The 16582-nt window shown below is 41.0% G+C and overlaps 1 protein-coding gene across 6 annotated transcripts in view; it reads left to right on the top strand.

The window, feature by feature from the left end:
• PRKAG2 (protein kinase AMP-activated non-catalytic subunit gamma 2) overlaps positions 1-16582 on the top strand; it is a 213817-nt gene that overhangs the window by 178635 nt on the left and 18600 nt on the right. For all 6 annotated transcript variants that reach the window (XM_041486348.1, XM_041486384.1, XM_041486364.1 and 3 more), the window contains one exon: positions 7184-7293. In XM_041486348.1, coding sequence (XP_041342282.1) covers positions 7184-7293 — 110 coding nt within the window. The remainder of the gene's footprint in view (positions 1-7183; positions 7294-16582) is intronic.

Below are 16582 nucleotides of genomic sequence, written 5' to 3'. Positions count from 1 at the left end.
CAGCCGTGTTGAGTTTTTTCTTTGCTTTTGATGAGCTGCCTTTGTAGGTGCTTGCAAATACACAAGTTTTAATAACTTGCTTCAATACACTCCTGACAATTCTGACTGGGTTTGAATTTGTTTGGCTTTCCTATAGACTGGTAGTATATCTTCTCCTTCACGAACCTGCAGAGCTCAGGAATGGTTGCTTTTAGCTAGGGTGACTCCTGTTTACACACATAATAACCTGCTGTCTCTGCATGAAGCAACTCCTCGTGACACGGGGAGAAAACATCTCAATTACCTTGGTGATCCAAAGTGACTGAACAGTTGCACTGACTCTAGAATTCAGAAAGCACACTAAAATGTGTGGGGAAAAAAAAAGGTAGATGCACACAGTAGTGAAGGTTATGTTTGGAAGTGTCTTAAGCAATTCTGAGTATAGTTCTTAAAGTTTGGTTCTGCTTTCTTTTAGCTTGTTACTGTTAGTAGAAGGATTATCCTTTGTCTGAAGACCTGAGCAACAAAACAGCACATTTATTTCTGTATTTACTGTTATTTATCTGTTCATGTACCTGTTCTCCTCTCTTATTTTCTCTGCTTCTAGACCCTCTTCCTGCTTGCAGGGAGAGCTCACTTACTCTATTGTTGTTCCTGTGTGCTCACACTTCTTTTTAAAGTACTTTTCCTCTGTCACATCATATATCCATGCTGTAATATGCAATTGAATTAATCTTGGAGCCCTGAAAAAGCTCCTGATACTGATCTCCAGATACATTTCCTATCACTTCTTTGTATCAGAGGTCTTACATTTATAAACGTGCTGTAATCTTTATTTGCCAGCTCAGGCATTCCTTGAGATGAGGGTGGGAAATGTTCAATCTGCAACATCCCTGCCCTATAGCCCGTGGCTGCATGAATAATGCTACTGTGTAACTTCAATGTGTGGTCTTCCAGAATATTTTAAAGCTCTTTGTAGTTCTCAGAAAGAAAAATAAAGTCTTGTTTCTGTCTCTACATCCTTTCTTCCTGTTCCTTGCATTTGAAAGCCTTTCAGCTTGTGATGGAGTTGTCAACTTCTATCACTGTCATCATATTATCTCTTTTATATTGGACTGTAAACCTGTTTGGTTTTCCCCCTGTTTAATTGGAAGTAGTACATTGCTAGTCTTGTCTGCCATCTCTGCAACCAAGTTTTGTCAGGCATGTTCTAAAACTTTTGGGGTTGTCCTGTGTAGAGCCAAGAGCTGGACTCTGATCCTTGTGGGTCCCTTCCAAGTCAGGATATTCTCTGATTCTGTGATTTATCTCCTGCTGTACAGAATAGGTATTCTTGTGACCATCTCTTCCTGCTCTTTCTGTCTTTTTTTTTTTACCACTTAGTCTTACCCTGTGGCTGATTACATCGGTGGTGTTTTTTTCCTTTTTCTGAGATAAGTTTCCTCGTGAATAAACAGAAATCAAATGATAAAGCACAACACTGCTTCTTTTCTCCCGTGCTTGCCCTTGTTAAACTATGTTAGTGTTCTCTTCCTACCAAGTCTGACATTGATTCAGCTTCTCTTGTCTGGTTTCTTGTCCACTGTTTCCAGTGTTCTTGGCTCTTCAGCAGACTGAGCAGTCATGCCCCCTTACTGTGTTATTCTGTACAAAATTGCAGTTTCTTGCACTTCACTGCCAGCCCCTCGGTTCCCAAGCTTTTCACTGGATATACCATGTACATTTTAATTGGTGAAGCACTCAAACCTAGCTAAAAACCTGCTAAACATTTGTCTTGCAGAAGGTAGGCTGAAGTAAAGCTCTTGCTCATGATCACAGCAACGTCCTGTGCACAGCAATTACTGGGTAAATCTGTTCCTGTCTCTCCTTTTGCTGAGGAATGCTGATCAAATCCTACCTGGACATTTGACTCCCAGAACATTATTCTAGAAACCCTGCTTCATTCAGATGCCTCTGTTTCCCTTAAAAGCTGTGTTCCAGGGCCTGGTGGTCAGGAATAGTTTATGGTTCCTTCTGAGTGGTGTCACTGTTGCTCTTGGAGTGGATGAACTGCACCCATTGTGGATGATTTTTTCCAGCCCTGTGTTATGTCAGTGACTTGTGCTGGTACTCCTACAATCTCCAGCACTGTGAAAGCTCTGTGTGTGGGAGGTTTTCCAGGATATTAAGGAGCTCCTTCAGTAAATTCAGACCAGGAGTTATCAGAAACTTTAAAGCCAGTTTTGGTGACAGCTTTCAGATAAAACCACAGTCAGAAGAACAATTTACAAGGTTAATGATGTCTTTTACCTGTTGTATTCTCTGCCAAGGGTTATCTGTAGCAGGAGGGAGGGAGGATAATTTGTCCTGGCTTATTGAAGTGATTTCTCACCCTGGTGTCTTCTGGCAGCACTTGGCACAGCTAAGCTGATCTTTGCTGTGAGTGCTGTCATTGTCCTGGATAGCTTCTAGTGTAAGAAAAGGGCAGGAGGATATATAAATATGTATATATAAATATGTGTGTGTATTTATATATACATATAAGAATAGTACTTTGGCATAACACCTTTCAATAAAGTTTATCAGTATAATTACACTAATAAATTTGACTTAATGTATTGCTGTTGGATCAGTTCCATAGTAAACATTGTGATGAAAAAAATCCTTGGTCTTTAATATTTTCATTCTCTGGCATCTGAAATGTGATATGCAACATATCATGTGACTTTTAAAATAGAAGTATGGCTTGGAGTGCCCTGAAGTACAGATATGTGTGTGTGCAGTAACAGAAAATAAAATGTGTTTTCCCATAACTAGGTTGTTCAATGTAAGTGAGAACATCACAAAACTACATTTCTACTTCCCCATTTCCTTTTATCTATTGGACCTGGCTGAGGGGAGATGATTATGCCAATAGTAGTCAAGGTGAAAAGTAGTGCTGGGGGTGGTTAGCTCAGCTCCTGCTGCTCTAAGAGAACTCTTAAGCTTTTCAAGTTGTACAGTTTCCATACTGATTCTTATTAAAAAATCAGGCAGAATGGTGCAATTACTGTGTATATTTGTGGTTTTTGTCTCCCTCCAAGCTGTTCACCAGGCTAGGCAGTTAGCTGAGTGTATATTTTACATACTGCTCTCTGCTGTTTTTTCCTTACTTTTTAAAAGGCCTTTAAAATTTGGCCGCTAATTTCATATGAAACTTTAAGAAGTCAGTTATACTAACAGTTTTTTAGGTTAATGAGAAGGTTTAGGTTCATAAGTTTGAGTTCTTCAGATGATTGAGAGTTGCCAGAGGACCCAGCCCTCAATCTAACCATGAGGACAGGGGTATGGAGAGCTGCTGTGGCATGGCTGTGGTGGAATTAACACTTCAAAGAAGGTGAGAGAGCCCAGCCTCTGTGGAGCCTGTGTCTTTCTGTCAAGTACTCCTGGAACCAATGAGTGAACTTGAAATATGACTGGACACCAGGAGCATAACACAGCTGAACCATAAAATACAGTAGGAAAGGTCGTGATGGTGTATTGTTGAGATCAGGAAGCACGTGTGGTCCAGGATCTTGTTGGGCCATCCCAGTAGGAACACAGCCCGAAATGCAGGCTGTGGTTTGCAATAGACACTTCTGAGGAACTTTCTTTAGGTTTTTATGTTGCAGTATTTGGAAGCTTTTCCATGAGTGTTGACATTACATTCCTATTCTCCATCTTCAGGCACTTCTTTTTTTGTTGGTTTTTTTTCCTCTTCTTTTTTCTACTTTTGAAGGCCTTGAAATTCTGAGAGGAAAGCACCCTGCCTGGTGGCAAAGGCATGAGTGGAACTGAAGGATCTGTTCAGTAGATCTCTGAAGAAATGGCTTCAGCAATGCTGCAGAAATTTCTGTGTCATTCATGAGTGTTCAGATGGTAGTTCTACCTTAGAGCTCTCTGAGTAGAGAATTATGCTTAGTACTGAGTCCCACTGCAGTCTGAGTCAGTATTGATGAATAATTAATCTGTCCAAAAAAAAAAAAGAGCTATGATGCTCTTGTAAATAACATCTACTGGTTGAAATAAAAAACAAAAGCATGTCTCATCTTATAATGAAGGATGGGAGAAAGGAAGAAAGTAAAAATCATTTTAGTCAATAAGATTGAGGAGCAGAGTGGCAGAAATACAAATAGATTGATCTTCTACTCTTCAAAGGTTCTCTAACAGTAGGAACAAATTAAATGCCAGTGCAGAGAATTTACTCTGTAAAACCCTATATGACAAGGTGCTCAGCTTCAGGTGTTAATCTGGCAGGGTTTATCTGTAACCTTCCAGGTGACTTCTCTTTCTTCTCTATTAAAAATCACAAAAAACAGCACTGGGAATTTGGATGTTTTTGCCTTCACCTATGTCTTGTGGAGAGGAGTGCACATGACCAATGTCCACTTGCAAAATAACTTGCAGGTGAATCTTCAGGAGATAAGCTTGCATGAGTGTGCGCCCTCACAGAAATACACATTCAGCTACTTATTAGTGGATTCTCCTCCTCCCTGATCCTGCTCTAGATTCAGATGCCTCCTGCTGGGAATCTGCTCTGTGAGCCAGCTGATTTGCAGATGATGAGCTGTAGAGAGCTGAGGTTTGGCTGGAGGCAGTTCTGTGCTCAAATCTCCTGCACGCTGGGCAGATGATCTCGGGTGCAGATCAGAGATGACGTGCAGAGACTGAGGAGGTTGTAAGTCAGGCCAGGAGGGATCTGTCCATATCCATCCAAAGGAAGTACTGCTCTGCAGGTGCTGCAGAAGCTTCAGAATGAATGGGCAGTTACTGGGAAAGCAAGTAAGACTGGAGCAAGAAACTAAGCAGGTAAAAAAGTAGAAATATCCTCATGGAGATGAGGGTGTTCTTATTTGATCAGTTATATTTGCAGCACAGTGGTGCTTGGATACACCCCAAAGCAGTGGAAGGGGGAAGAAACTGTAAAGAGGATTATGCCCTGTGCAGGAAAGATGGGTGTGAGTGCATCCCTGAGATGTGCTGAGCCGTAGGTTTGGGAGTCCTTTTTCTCCATTGAACAGCTGTGTATGTACATAATATATACATAATCCACAATACCTGTACAAAGAATTGGGCTGTGGCAGTTTTTGAGTATCCCCAGGTAGCTGAAGGTGTTAGAAGGTCTTAAATACCCTTTCTCCAGGCCCTTGCAGCTGTGTAGGACATGAGAGTTAAATCAGTGCTGCTGATGTTTTGCATGTTTAGTTAGTAACTAATGAAGTGGTGCATTGCACTTATTTAAAGTATAAGGATCTTCTGTAGAAATAAACTTCAGTTCCAGCTGGACAATTTGATCCTTGTCCAGATCCTGCTAGAGTTTCCTAGCTATTTCACAGATGGCTATCTCATGCTTCTGAATATTTTAAATTGTAACTTTCCAGTTAAAATTAAAGGGAAACAGTCCCTTTGTGGTGTCTCCCCTGAGCTGGAAGACAGCACAAGGTGAGATAGAATTTAACCATTCCTTTACATCGGGGTGGGGATTGTTGGGGTCCAGTTGAATTTGTGTTTGGAGGGTGGGAATGTGTGGTAAGTGAGGGGAGGGTTTATGGGCACACCTTCACTGTGCTGGTAAGAGTTCCTGGTTGTGGCTGCCATGAGCAGCCTCCCCTGATTGAATTGTTGTGGCTCACAGTTATTGTGCTTATCCTGATACATTTAAAAATTGTTACTGAATTGGCAAGACTCTGTGGAGCCATGATGTGCTCTAAGAATGGTCATTTTTTTCAGCTGGTTGTTTTGTGGTTTATAGAATCATTGAATCATTTAGGTTGGAAAAAACCTCTTCAGATTATCAAGTCCAACTGTTAACACCATGTTCACCATCCGTGTCCCCAGGTGCCACATCCACACATTTTTTTAACATGTCCAGGGATGGTGATTCCACTGTTCTGGTGGAATCTGAGCTGTTCCTATGCTTGTTTCTACCTATAGGATCTTAATTGTTTACAAACTTGAGATTGAAGTAAATAAGGGCTCTTGGGACTGCACTTAGGATTGCAGAAGCAACCATAACTTTCTAAAGACCAGACTTATTGATTATTTATTTAATTATTTATTTTAAGAGTAATGGGAGTAGGAAATGAAGGACTTGTTCAGTGTGTAGAAGCTGCTGGATCCTGGAGCAGCCACTTGCAGGGGAGATACAGCTTTGCTTCTGTAAATTTGGACTGAAAAGGCTGTGCTGAGCCATTTGCTGGAAATGACAAATAATTTGTCCAGAGCAATGTAACTGATTTTGAACAAATCTAGCAAATTAAGATTTTGAGTTTTGAACTCCCTACTATGAAGTTCTTTAATGGTCAGTAGGTATTTCCAGGGTTTTTTTTTTAATTTGTTGTCTTTTTTTTATTGTGCTCTTCAAAAGTGTAATATATGTCCAAGCTTCTGTGGAATTACTACGGGGTCTAAAGGGTGCAGTCTCTGTTGGAGGGATTATCCTTGACCAAGTTCTAGATACCTGCTGGAAAGAATAGAGAGCCAAACTGCTTTAAAAAGAAAGAAAATTAATGTAACTGGGCAGATCTGGGGGTTGTATGCACATGCATCTGAACAAATGCAAAGGAAGTATAAGATAATATGGATGTGACTGTGTGTCCTTGCTACAGACATGCAGCACTAAAACCATTCCAGCCACATGGGTCCTGGATTTATAAACAAAATGTTGGAGTTGTGGTGCTCTGTGTAGCCTGAAGAGAATCGTGCTGATTACAGAGCTTGCCTGCTACCTCTTTAGAAAATAGAAAATTACTATGTGAAAAGTGAAACAGGTAGTGGTACAGATTCAGGAAATACTAATTTAAGGAGCTTGAGTTAGTCAAGCCCAACACTACTTAAGTTTCAAATTGTCTTCCTCTGTACATAATAGAGCTGAGATGCGTGTTCCAGTAGCTGCTGTTAGGGGAAAAGAAAGAAAAAAAAAAAAAAAGAAGGAGGTTTTTTTAAGAATGTAACTCTTCAGCATGGTAGTCCTTTCTCATCAAAGAAGAACAATGCATTTTGTCTTTATTATATTTAATCTGAAAGGAAAGATGAGTCTGAAGTGCCAAGTGCAAACCTGTGACTGTCTGTCCAGATCTGAAAGTGTGAATTTGAGTTTTGCTTTAGGATTGTCCTTCTGCCGTGGTGTTCAGTTGATTTGGCATGGTTTTTTACTACTCTTTTTTAAGGTTACTTAAATAAAACAACACAATGTTTTTACTTGCAGCACTTGAAGAATCGGAAAGTGACATTTATGTGCGATTCATGAGGTCACACAAGTGTTATGACATTGTTCCAACAAGCTCTAAGCTTGTTGTTTTCGACACTACGCTACAAGTGAGTATTCTCCTTTCAGTCTGCCTTTGCTTGCAGTTCTTTTTTTTTTTTTTTAAATGAGTGTTTCTTGAGTGTTAAATGAAATTTGATCTCTTGAAGAGAAGTACTGCCATCGTGCTGTGCTTTGACTGTACAAAACTATATTGTTTCAGCTGTGTCTTTCATGTTATGCCAGAGGAGGAGTTGGGGGAAGACATCCTAGCAGAACAGGCAGAGGGGATGTAATCTGGTTTGCAGTCGAAATCTGTGTCTAAAAACAAATTTCAGATGAGCCCTAATTTATATTGGCTTCTTTGTGGATATCTGAATCTTCATAAAGACATTTAGTGGAAGACCCTTGTGCAACAGCTAAGGAGTACCCAGGTGCTCTGAGGCTGTTCCTGCCATACTGATAAGACAGTTTAGGACTCAAATGGGTGGCTTAATTATGCAAATTATTACATTCTCCAGAAAATTTTTGTTTTCAGCTTCTCATTTTGCGTTTAATCAGTAAATCATCTGCTAGACTCTTGGCTCTGTCTGAAGAGTTTGTTTGCCAAAAGAAGCCATTAGCTGCCTGCTATAGAAACAGACTAATCTGTTCTGCAGTGTGGTAGAAAGCTGTGGCTTTCTTTGTTTCCTGGATTTTGCAATTGGTATTTTTTTTGTTTGCTTTGGTTTTTTGCTGTTTCAGTATGTTTTTCCTTGTAAAGATGCTCAAATTCTGACTTAAGTAAGCCCATTTAGTAATTTTGGTCTGGGATGTACTACTCAGACCTCAGCTTTCCACAGTCAGAGGCAGCCATGTAACAGATACTCAGTCCCAAAACATTCACAGAGCCATCTTGTGTATCAGATAATTGTATACAGTGCTGGATTGAATGCTGTGATCTGAAAAGTGGAAAATTTACATTGACTTTTTCACCATCTTAGAGGGAGGAAAGTTCTGCAGTCTTTCCTTGCTTTTGCCTGAAAGAGAGGATGACTGTCAGCTCTTGAGTAAAAAATTTTGACCTGAAAAATCAGGTTTTGGATGATGGGGTTCACTGTCACTCTTTCAGCTCTTCTCAAAGACTGTTGGCCTCCTTTTCATTCCAGAATATATTTTTTCCTCACGCTGTGCTGGGAGTTGGTATCTACAGTGGGCATGACCCACAGCCTGCACTGTCAGTGCTCACCTGGGTCAAAGGTTACAGTTGGAGGGATGATTGTCCTTCATTCCATTTACCAGTTATCTTGAGACCACTGGGGCAGGCCACTGATTCCTTTTGGAGTTTCCAGGTCTCTTGATGAAAGACATCATGCCAGATACCAGTTTCATTGCTGGAGCTGTGCTGAGAAAATGCTGTTAATGTCAAAAAGTGAGAGTTTCCTCTCCAGGTGGTGAGCCAGTGTGAGGTGACACCTGGGGAGACTGTGAGTGAGTGAGCCTTGGGAGTTTTCACCACAAAGGAGAACAGGTAACTCGATGGTGATGGAAAACTTTCCACCAGCACTTCACAAAAATCCCTGTCTTACTTGGCATCCCTGATGATTGTCATGGATTACAGCTAGAGGAGAACAAAGTCTGTGATCATGGAGTCATATTCTCAGTCTGCTTCTCCAGGTATTTGAAAGCAGTGGTGGTAGGAAGGGAAGTCTGGAGTTGTTCAGTCAGACTCTAGTATACAATAAATATCCAAATCTTGAGTTTGTATTGCTGGTGAGGAGCTTTTTTTTCCCCTCTAAACTGCTTTTTTTTTTTTTTTTTTTTTTGGCTTTGCATTATTACATTTAATCCTCTTGCATTACTTTTAATTTATAAAATCATAATACTGTAAAGCAGGAGTCCTCTTCCAGCATGGGCACTATCTTCCAACTTAGCAGGTTTTGCAGAACTATTTAAGAAAACACTAAAAAGGGAGATCTGAATGCTTACCAAACCTACACTGTTTGTTAGGAGGTCTTCTAAATACTTCTGTTCAGTATTTCTTTTTAGTTCTTTACCTGGCACCACTGTTCATGTGCCACCATCAGTGTCTTCAAAACACATTATGGCCATTCACTTTGATTGGTGTGGCTGGTGCACAAATATGTATGGAATATGAAAATAGAATAGCTTTATTTGCCTGAAACAGCAGAATAAGTACCTGGTGGAGAATTAGCCCAATAAGGGTGGTTAAATAAAACTTGTAAACTGTTCCTTGCATTTTAATTTTTAATGTATAAATTACTTATTGTCCAGTACCTCCTGACTTTGTATTAGTTCATACTTGGAAAACACAGCTCTAAAACATTCAGTGTCCATTAATCCTCTTAAATAGATATTTGTCTTTCCATGGTCTGTTTCTTTCCTACCCACATCAGTGTTTCACCTCATATAAAAACAAACAAACACAAAACACCTACCAAAAAAAAAACAAAAGAACTGGTGCATTGAAAAAGTTCTTCAGTGATTTGAATTCAGGTTTTTATTAATATTAGAGCTAAAACACACAATTTAGGAGCTCACTTCTTGCCTCCCTTAATATAAGTTATTAATCATCAGTGGAGGAAGAAGAAAAAGTAGAGCTGGGTTGTATTCTCATGGCATCCCTTGAAAGATTCCAGATTTTGGATTTTTGTTTGGGAACAGTATCCCGTCTCCCTCTGCTGGTCAGCGATCACAGCACACATCACATGGAAAATTATTCGTGAGACCCTTTGGAAAGTATTCCAAAGCTGTTGTTAGTTGTGGGAAAATTGGAGATGTTACCCTTATATAACGGGGCAGCAGTCATACCACTGAAGCAACACTGATGCATAAAAGTAAATATTTATTCTCAGTGTCTGTGAGGGAATTAGTGTGAAGTTTCAAAGGGAATCTTGTTTTAGCCCCAAGAGAGGGGATGGTGAGGTGCCCTTACCCTGGAATAGAAGGAAGGCTTTAAACAGCAGAAATAGCAGCTAATGAAGAGCAGGAAAGGGCTGAGAGCCTCCAGCCCTGCGTGTGTGCCAGTCAGAAGGCATGGGGAGCTTGGTTCCAGCAGCTCCCAGGGCTGGCTCAGCTCAGTGTGCTGGAGTGTGCAGGGCACAGGCTGCTGTGTCTCCTCTGTCACCTGCACGTGGCTGTCACAGCTGGGACACAGCTGGGCTGTGGCTCTTGCCCCTCTGCTGGCCATCAGCTCCTTGCTGCAGGAGAGCTGTGCCCCTTGGCACCCAGCATCCACACTAAATAAATGCGGTGTTGCAGCCAGCACGGCTCAGCTGGCCTCTGAGGTTTCACCTAGAGCTTCCCCAAAACAGGATCTGCCTCTGCTCTGCCTGCCTGGAGTGGTGCCTGGCCCATGCTGAACCCTGGAAGTGGCAGATGTTGCCTGGGAAAATGCTTGCTGGCACAGATTTCTTGATTTAGACTGACAGTGGACTGTTCTTTCACCTTTTCAGTTTATTAATACTTATTTGCTCCTCATAAATATTTATGGAGTCCTGTTGAGATTCATGGCTGTGCCTTTCCCTGTCTGTGACCCACGAGTGCTCCTTGTTTGTGACAAGCTGCTGCCTTTGGCTTTTCCCAGGGAAGATACTGTCTTTGCTTGGCACACATGAAAGCAATTTCATAAAGTCTGATCTGACCAGGAAGAGAGTCAGGAGACAATTAGATGTTATGAGCTTTCCTGTGAAGTCTGGAAATTTGACTCTGTGGATGATGGGGAAATAGGGCAAGTTGCAACAGTGTACAGCTCACAGTGGATAAACTTTCTCATCTTTTACACATCTCCTGAGATGTAAACAGGACAATAAACCCTTCACAGCCCCTAGGAGGTGTTAGGGAGGTTGTCCCTTGAAGGGCTGCTCTAAGCATTAATTTACAGTTCTTCTTCATTCTAATTATGCTAAATATAAATGACTCTGGGTTGTCTTCATGATAGACTTCAGGAAATCACTGAGCTGAATTCAGATTTATTGGTCACCACTTTGTGTCTTCAGCACAGCTTGTGAGCACTGTCATTTGGTGTGTAGATGATCTGGGGGAAAGAGGGGACACCCAGGGCTGCCTTTCCTTTCTTTTTGTTGGTTTTGACCTGTATCAGGTACATACAGTGACACAGCAATCTGATCTTTTCTTTTGATTGTAAACAAAACAGTTCCTGTATTAACTAAAAGATGAATGAAATATAACACTTTGTTGACATTCTGTCTACCAGGCTACTTTGTCTAACATATCTAATGTGATTTCAATTTTTCCTTGTTGCATGCATCTGGTTTTTTAGAGGCCAACACATTCCCTCCCCTCACCCCAATCCTGAACTGTATTAGCATTTTTTAAGGAAATGCCTCTTTCCTAGCTTATAGCAATCTCTGAAGCTTAACTCCAAAAGCTTTCTTAAGGCCAGATTTTTGTCTGACCTTGAAAGAAATGTATTAATTTGTTGTGGCTTTGCCCAGACTACACAAAGATGAGAAGGATTAGCTTGTTTTCTAGCACAGAGCAATTAACCCTTGAAGAGGAGTGTGGAAGGTGAGTGTTAGGTGGGGACTTCCCTGCTTTACATCAAGCAGCAATCTGCAGTACCAGGAATGATCTGCTAGCAAATGTAGTGGCTGTGTCTTGTGGGGTTTGTATAAGCTCTCTTTGGGTCAAAAGCTCTGTCTAATCTTTGACTAAATTTTGGTCTTACTTGTTACAAGTAAATTTGGGTTTTAATAATAAAACATACATAGCTTTTGCTCACCATGACCTTGAAACTGTTTTTAAAGCATTTGTCCAGCACTTCTTCATAAACTAATAAAAGTCATGTTTATATGGAAACAGTTATCAGAATAAGCTTTCAGGATCATAAAGACTCTTCCCTTTTATTTCCTTCTGTATGCAGAAGAAATCTTTGCATGACTCGGTTAAATTATTTAACCTTTCTGTTTAATGAAATTACCTAAGTTGTTAATGGACCAGATGTCGTTATCACCAATGTAGGCTTTTTTCAGAACCTGTCACTCTAGTAAGAGCTCAAATAATTTTCTACCACGTAACTTTAAAAAAAAAATACTTTAAAAAATGCTCTGGAAACTTCTTTAGTGATTTGACAAGCTGGCAGTAAGTATACCTTGTAACTTCTACAGAGCATGCAAGGGATTCAACATCAGAAGAATGGAAGAGGATTTATATTTCTCTTCCTTGGGCTGACTCTATTCACTAAATGGATTTATTATTCTGATTCTCTCCAGGTCATTCTTGACTGGGGTGTTGCCTCTCTCCACGGTAATGAGATAAATCAGGCTTCCAGGAATAATGCTCCAGGATGGTTTGCTCCCAGAGCCACAGAGCAGACTCTGGGTCTGCTGTCACACAGCTTTACAAAGGGACTGACTGTCTGTTCCTTAGCTGGCTTTGAGGTTTCTCCCTGATGAAGCTGCTGCTGTCTGCATTTCTGAGGAGTGTGAATACCCCTCCTTGCTTACCCTGCCCACAGAACTGTAAGAGAATCATCTAATTTAGCTTCTAACCAGCATGTGGGCTGAGGCAGTGGAGCAGCCACATAAAAGCTCCCTTCATTGAGATCAGGCTGGAATCAGTAACATAATATGGGAAGACTGTGGTGTTTTTTTAGAGCTTCTCCTGTTGCTGGTATACAAGCATAGGAGTTTAATTCCTGCAGCTCTCAAAATCAATAGAAAGCACTCATTTGTGGATCTTGGAGGATTGATAGATGCCACTTAAACAGAAATTGCTACAGAGGGTGTAGGTATGGTGTTTGTGCTTGGCTGAGTGAAAGTTACGTATCATTCTTCCTGCCTTCTCTGCCCCATCACCACTTTTTGGATAAGATCTTAATCTGTGATGAAGGAACTTCTGTGCCCTTCCCCATGCAGCTGATCCCACTGGCTCTGCCTGTCACATTTACCTGATGTTCCCTCTTGGCCCATTGTGGTGTGAAATCTGACAGCAGAAAGCTCCAGTTTGGGCACATTGACACAGAACATCAGTGCAGGACTTGGTTTGGTGCCTTTCCACAGGCATGTGGTGTGGGGAGGAATTTTGCATGTGGACATGGCACCTGCTCCCAGGGGAGAAATCTAGAATATGTGCATAGTTTTAACTTGAGGATAAGACTCTACCTGTTACTTCTGGGGTTTGGCTTGGCCCTGAAGGGTATTTAACCATCACGTCTTACATTTTACTCAGCTATGGTGATAAGAAGTGCATGACCTACCCAGGAGTGCTCCCTTTCCATCACCTGCAAAAGATAAATGAATTTTAATCTGGTTTCATACAAGCTTTCCAAAATTCAACCTGAATTAGAGGACCTGGTTGTGAATGTTTATTGGTTGGGGTTTTTCAGATGTTGAAGCAAGTGTAGCTGCCCAGTTAATAACAGGTTTGTCCAATGTTTCTCCAAGCTATGTGGTAAGGTAAAGGAGGAAATTCTACTTGATCTGGTCCAAGAGTGCTTGTCCCTTGATGAAAGTCTTTATTGTCCCTAAGTAGCCTCTTTGTTTGACAGCATAATCCTTTGAGAAGGAAATGCTTCTAACAAATTCATAGACCAAAGAAAAAAATAAATGGAAAATTAATTTGAATGCAGCAGTCACAATGCTGAGATGGTTGGTTGTGTTCTCCATACTGGTTTAGTCTCACCAGACAAATCAGTTTGTAAAAACACTGAATTATATAATTGCACCAGAGGAGAGATTTTAAACTTTTCAAAATAGCTCCTTTGCAGGACTGTAGTTCTCTGTAACTTAAAAATATGTCTGGATTGGTCATTACAACTTCATTTGAAGGGGGAAAAATAAAGGAATTGTGAGTTAAATATGCTTCCCAATGTGAATTCCTTCAAAGTGAAAGTGCATGATGGACTTAGAGAATATTTTGCTTGTACTGCTTTTGTATTATCAGGATGGTAATTGTGGGATCTGGAGATGAATGCAGTATTCCAGCTTAGCTCATAGGAAAAAGTCCTTTGAAGGTGATGCCAACAGCAGGGAAGGAGAAGGCTGTCCAAAGAGCTCTGTGGCAAACTTGTATTTTCAACTTAGTTATATGTTCATAACATGTTCCCAAATAATATTTCATGGGTTTTGTTCAGGTGGCAGCCTCATGCAGAGGAAGCACTGCTTGAAATCCTGGCAATGTGAGGGAGCAGCAGGGGAGATGTGTTACACACCTGCCTTATGGAGCAAGACCATCACCTTTACCTGCAGAAGTTTTTTTCTTTTTCTTCTCTTGGAGACTTGCTAAGATTTGGGCAGCCAGAGAACTTGCCATGCTGCTTAAAGAAGCACAGTCCTGTTTATGTTTGGCTAGAAACTGTTGCCTCATTCAGGAGTCTTGGCTCATAAACACACTTGAACCAAGGGAATAAAGTGTGGGTTGCCCAGGTTTTATGCTGTGCAAAGGTTGCAGCAGAGCCCTGATGATTTTCCTGTTACAACAGAGACCTGTGTGTCTTCCTTCTTGGTAAGAACTATTGAAATGAGAGTGTTTGGCCTCTTAAGAAGGAATTCTCAGAGTAAGTTTTTCTTCCACCTTCATGTTCTTAACAGTGAGAGCAAGTCTGTCTGGAGTGACTTTGCCACATTTGCTCATATTGTAGAGATAGAGGTAATGCTGTTTTCCTTTGAAATTATAAAACTTTTCCCCCTTTGCAAGAAGAAGCCATTGAGAAGCCCCTCCATGCTTTGGTACTTAAAAGATGTGAGTGTATTGGTGTAGAAATTCAACCTTCTCCTTTAGTTCTCCAGCTAGTCTTACCAAGTCTGCTAAGACTGGATGTCTTCCTCTTGTAAATTGCTTTGAACTATATGTCAAACTTTGTACTTTGTTATGCTAGGAAGGGTGGTTGTTTCTCAGGGACTGCTTGGAAGATTTGGGTTTGATACTGTGGTCTGCATGTGTATTTTTGGAGGTTTTTGTCCTCTCTGGTTTTGTACTCCTTAAAAATAGTTGAGAATAAAAATAAGCTGGGAATTTGTCAACTTAGCTAGTGAAAATTATGAATGTTCTATATCACCTTAGAACATCCATCCATCAGGAGTCAGAGATGATAAAAATGTCTGGAGGGATATCAGCTGGGTCTGGTACTTTTATGGGAGCTCTGTGGCAAAGATTGTAAGAAGGAGCTTCTTCCTTTCTATTCTGATCTGATAAAATAGACATTTCCCAGGGTTACATTAGGGGCTTTCCAGGCAAGTGGCTGATGCTGGCTTATCCAGTGAAACAGAGAAACATTTATCATCCTGCCTTTTGATGGCAGCCATACCACAGAAGTTCTGGCAGGTCTTTGAATGCTGTCCATGCTACTGGACAAGGATTTGCATCATCCTCTTGCTTGGCGCTGGCATATCTGAAGGTGTTCCCTAGCTTTGTTTCTTACTTCTGCCACCTTTGAGTGAATTTTGTCACAAGGCAGTTGTGCTGAGTTGTGTTTTTCATCTCAGTAGGATTCTCTGCTCAGCTCTGACCCTTTAGCACCAGGAACTGTGACAGCTCTTTTCTCACAACCATTTGTGAGGACAGGAATCTTTTTGCAAGGCAAATGAAGATGAATATTTCAACAGCAGCAGCAGCAGTCAGTCACCCTCCTTGCCTTATGGGGCAGTCCTGGAAGACAAGTCTGAAGCCACTGGTTACTTATGGCCCTGGTTACAGTTTCCATAACACAGTGTTAGGTAAAACAAACGTGAGTGTTGTACAAACACTGACTTTTTGGAAATGAGCTCATCCTCAGTTTTCCTTTCAGGTGGGTTCCCTCATTCACAGATGTTTACTGGGGAGAGCATTTCTGCAAGGGCTTGTAAAATCCCTGGTATCTGGTAAGGAGGAGTGTCCCTTTCAGTGTTTCCCAGCAGTGAGGAAAAATTTAGTCTGCAGTCTGGTGAAATCTTCTACTGCTGTTCCTGGTTTCACTGCCCAGTAATCCAGCTATTTTAGGAGCTCACTAACTGTAAGGGACAAGGTTTTCCAAACATTCTACCTGGAAAACAGGACTTCTATGTCTGGGTCTCTTGCTTTCTTGGTAATGACTGTTGTATTGGAAGAGGCTTTGTCCTGCTTCAGACTTGCAGTGGAAATGCTTGAATGGTGTGCAGAAACAGTGAGCTCCAGAGGCTGTGTCTAACCTAAACTAATCTGTTCTTTATTGAGCATATTCACAGTGTAATGAGTTCCTGTAGTAAGAAAAGCTTGTTCCTCTTGTGCTCAGTGCAGTGGAATAGCAGCTATTGTTGGGGTGATCTGTGATATATCCAGGATTTAGTTGCTGTGTTCTTTTGCTGAAATGTGACTCTTCTACTTAAAGGGCAGATTCTTGGAGAAGGCAGTCACACAAAGTAGGATTGCTCTTCTAATTGT

Source organism: Pyrgilauda ruficollis, unplaced genomic scaffold (assembly GCF_017590135.1).
Source record: "Pyrgilauda ruficollis isolate IOZ18807 unplaced genomic scaffold, ASM1759013v1 scaffold12, whole genome shotgun sequence".
Taxonomy (NCBI): Eukaryota; Metazoa; Chordata; class Aves; order Passeriformes; family Passeridae; genus Pyrgilauda; species Pyrgilauda ruficollis.
This window is presented reverse-complemented; position numbering and strand designations above follow the sequence as displayed.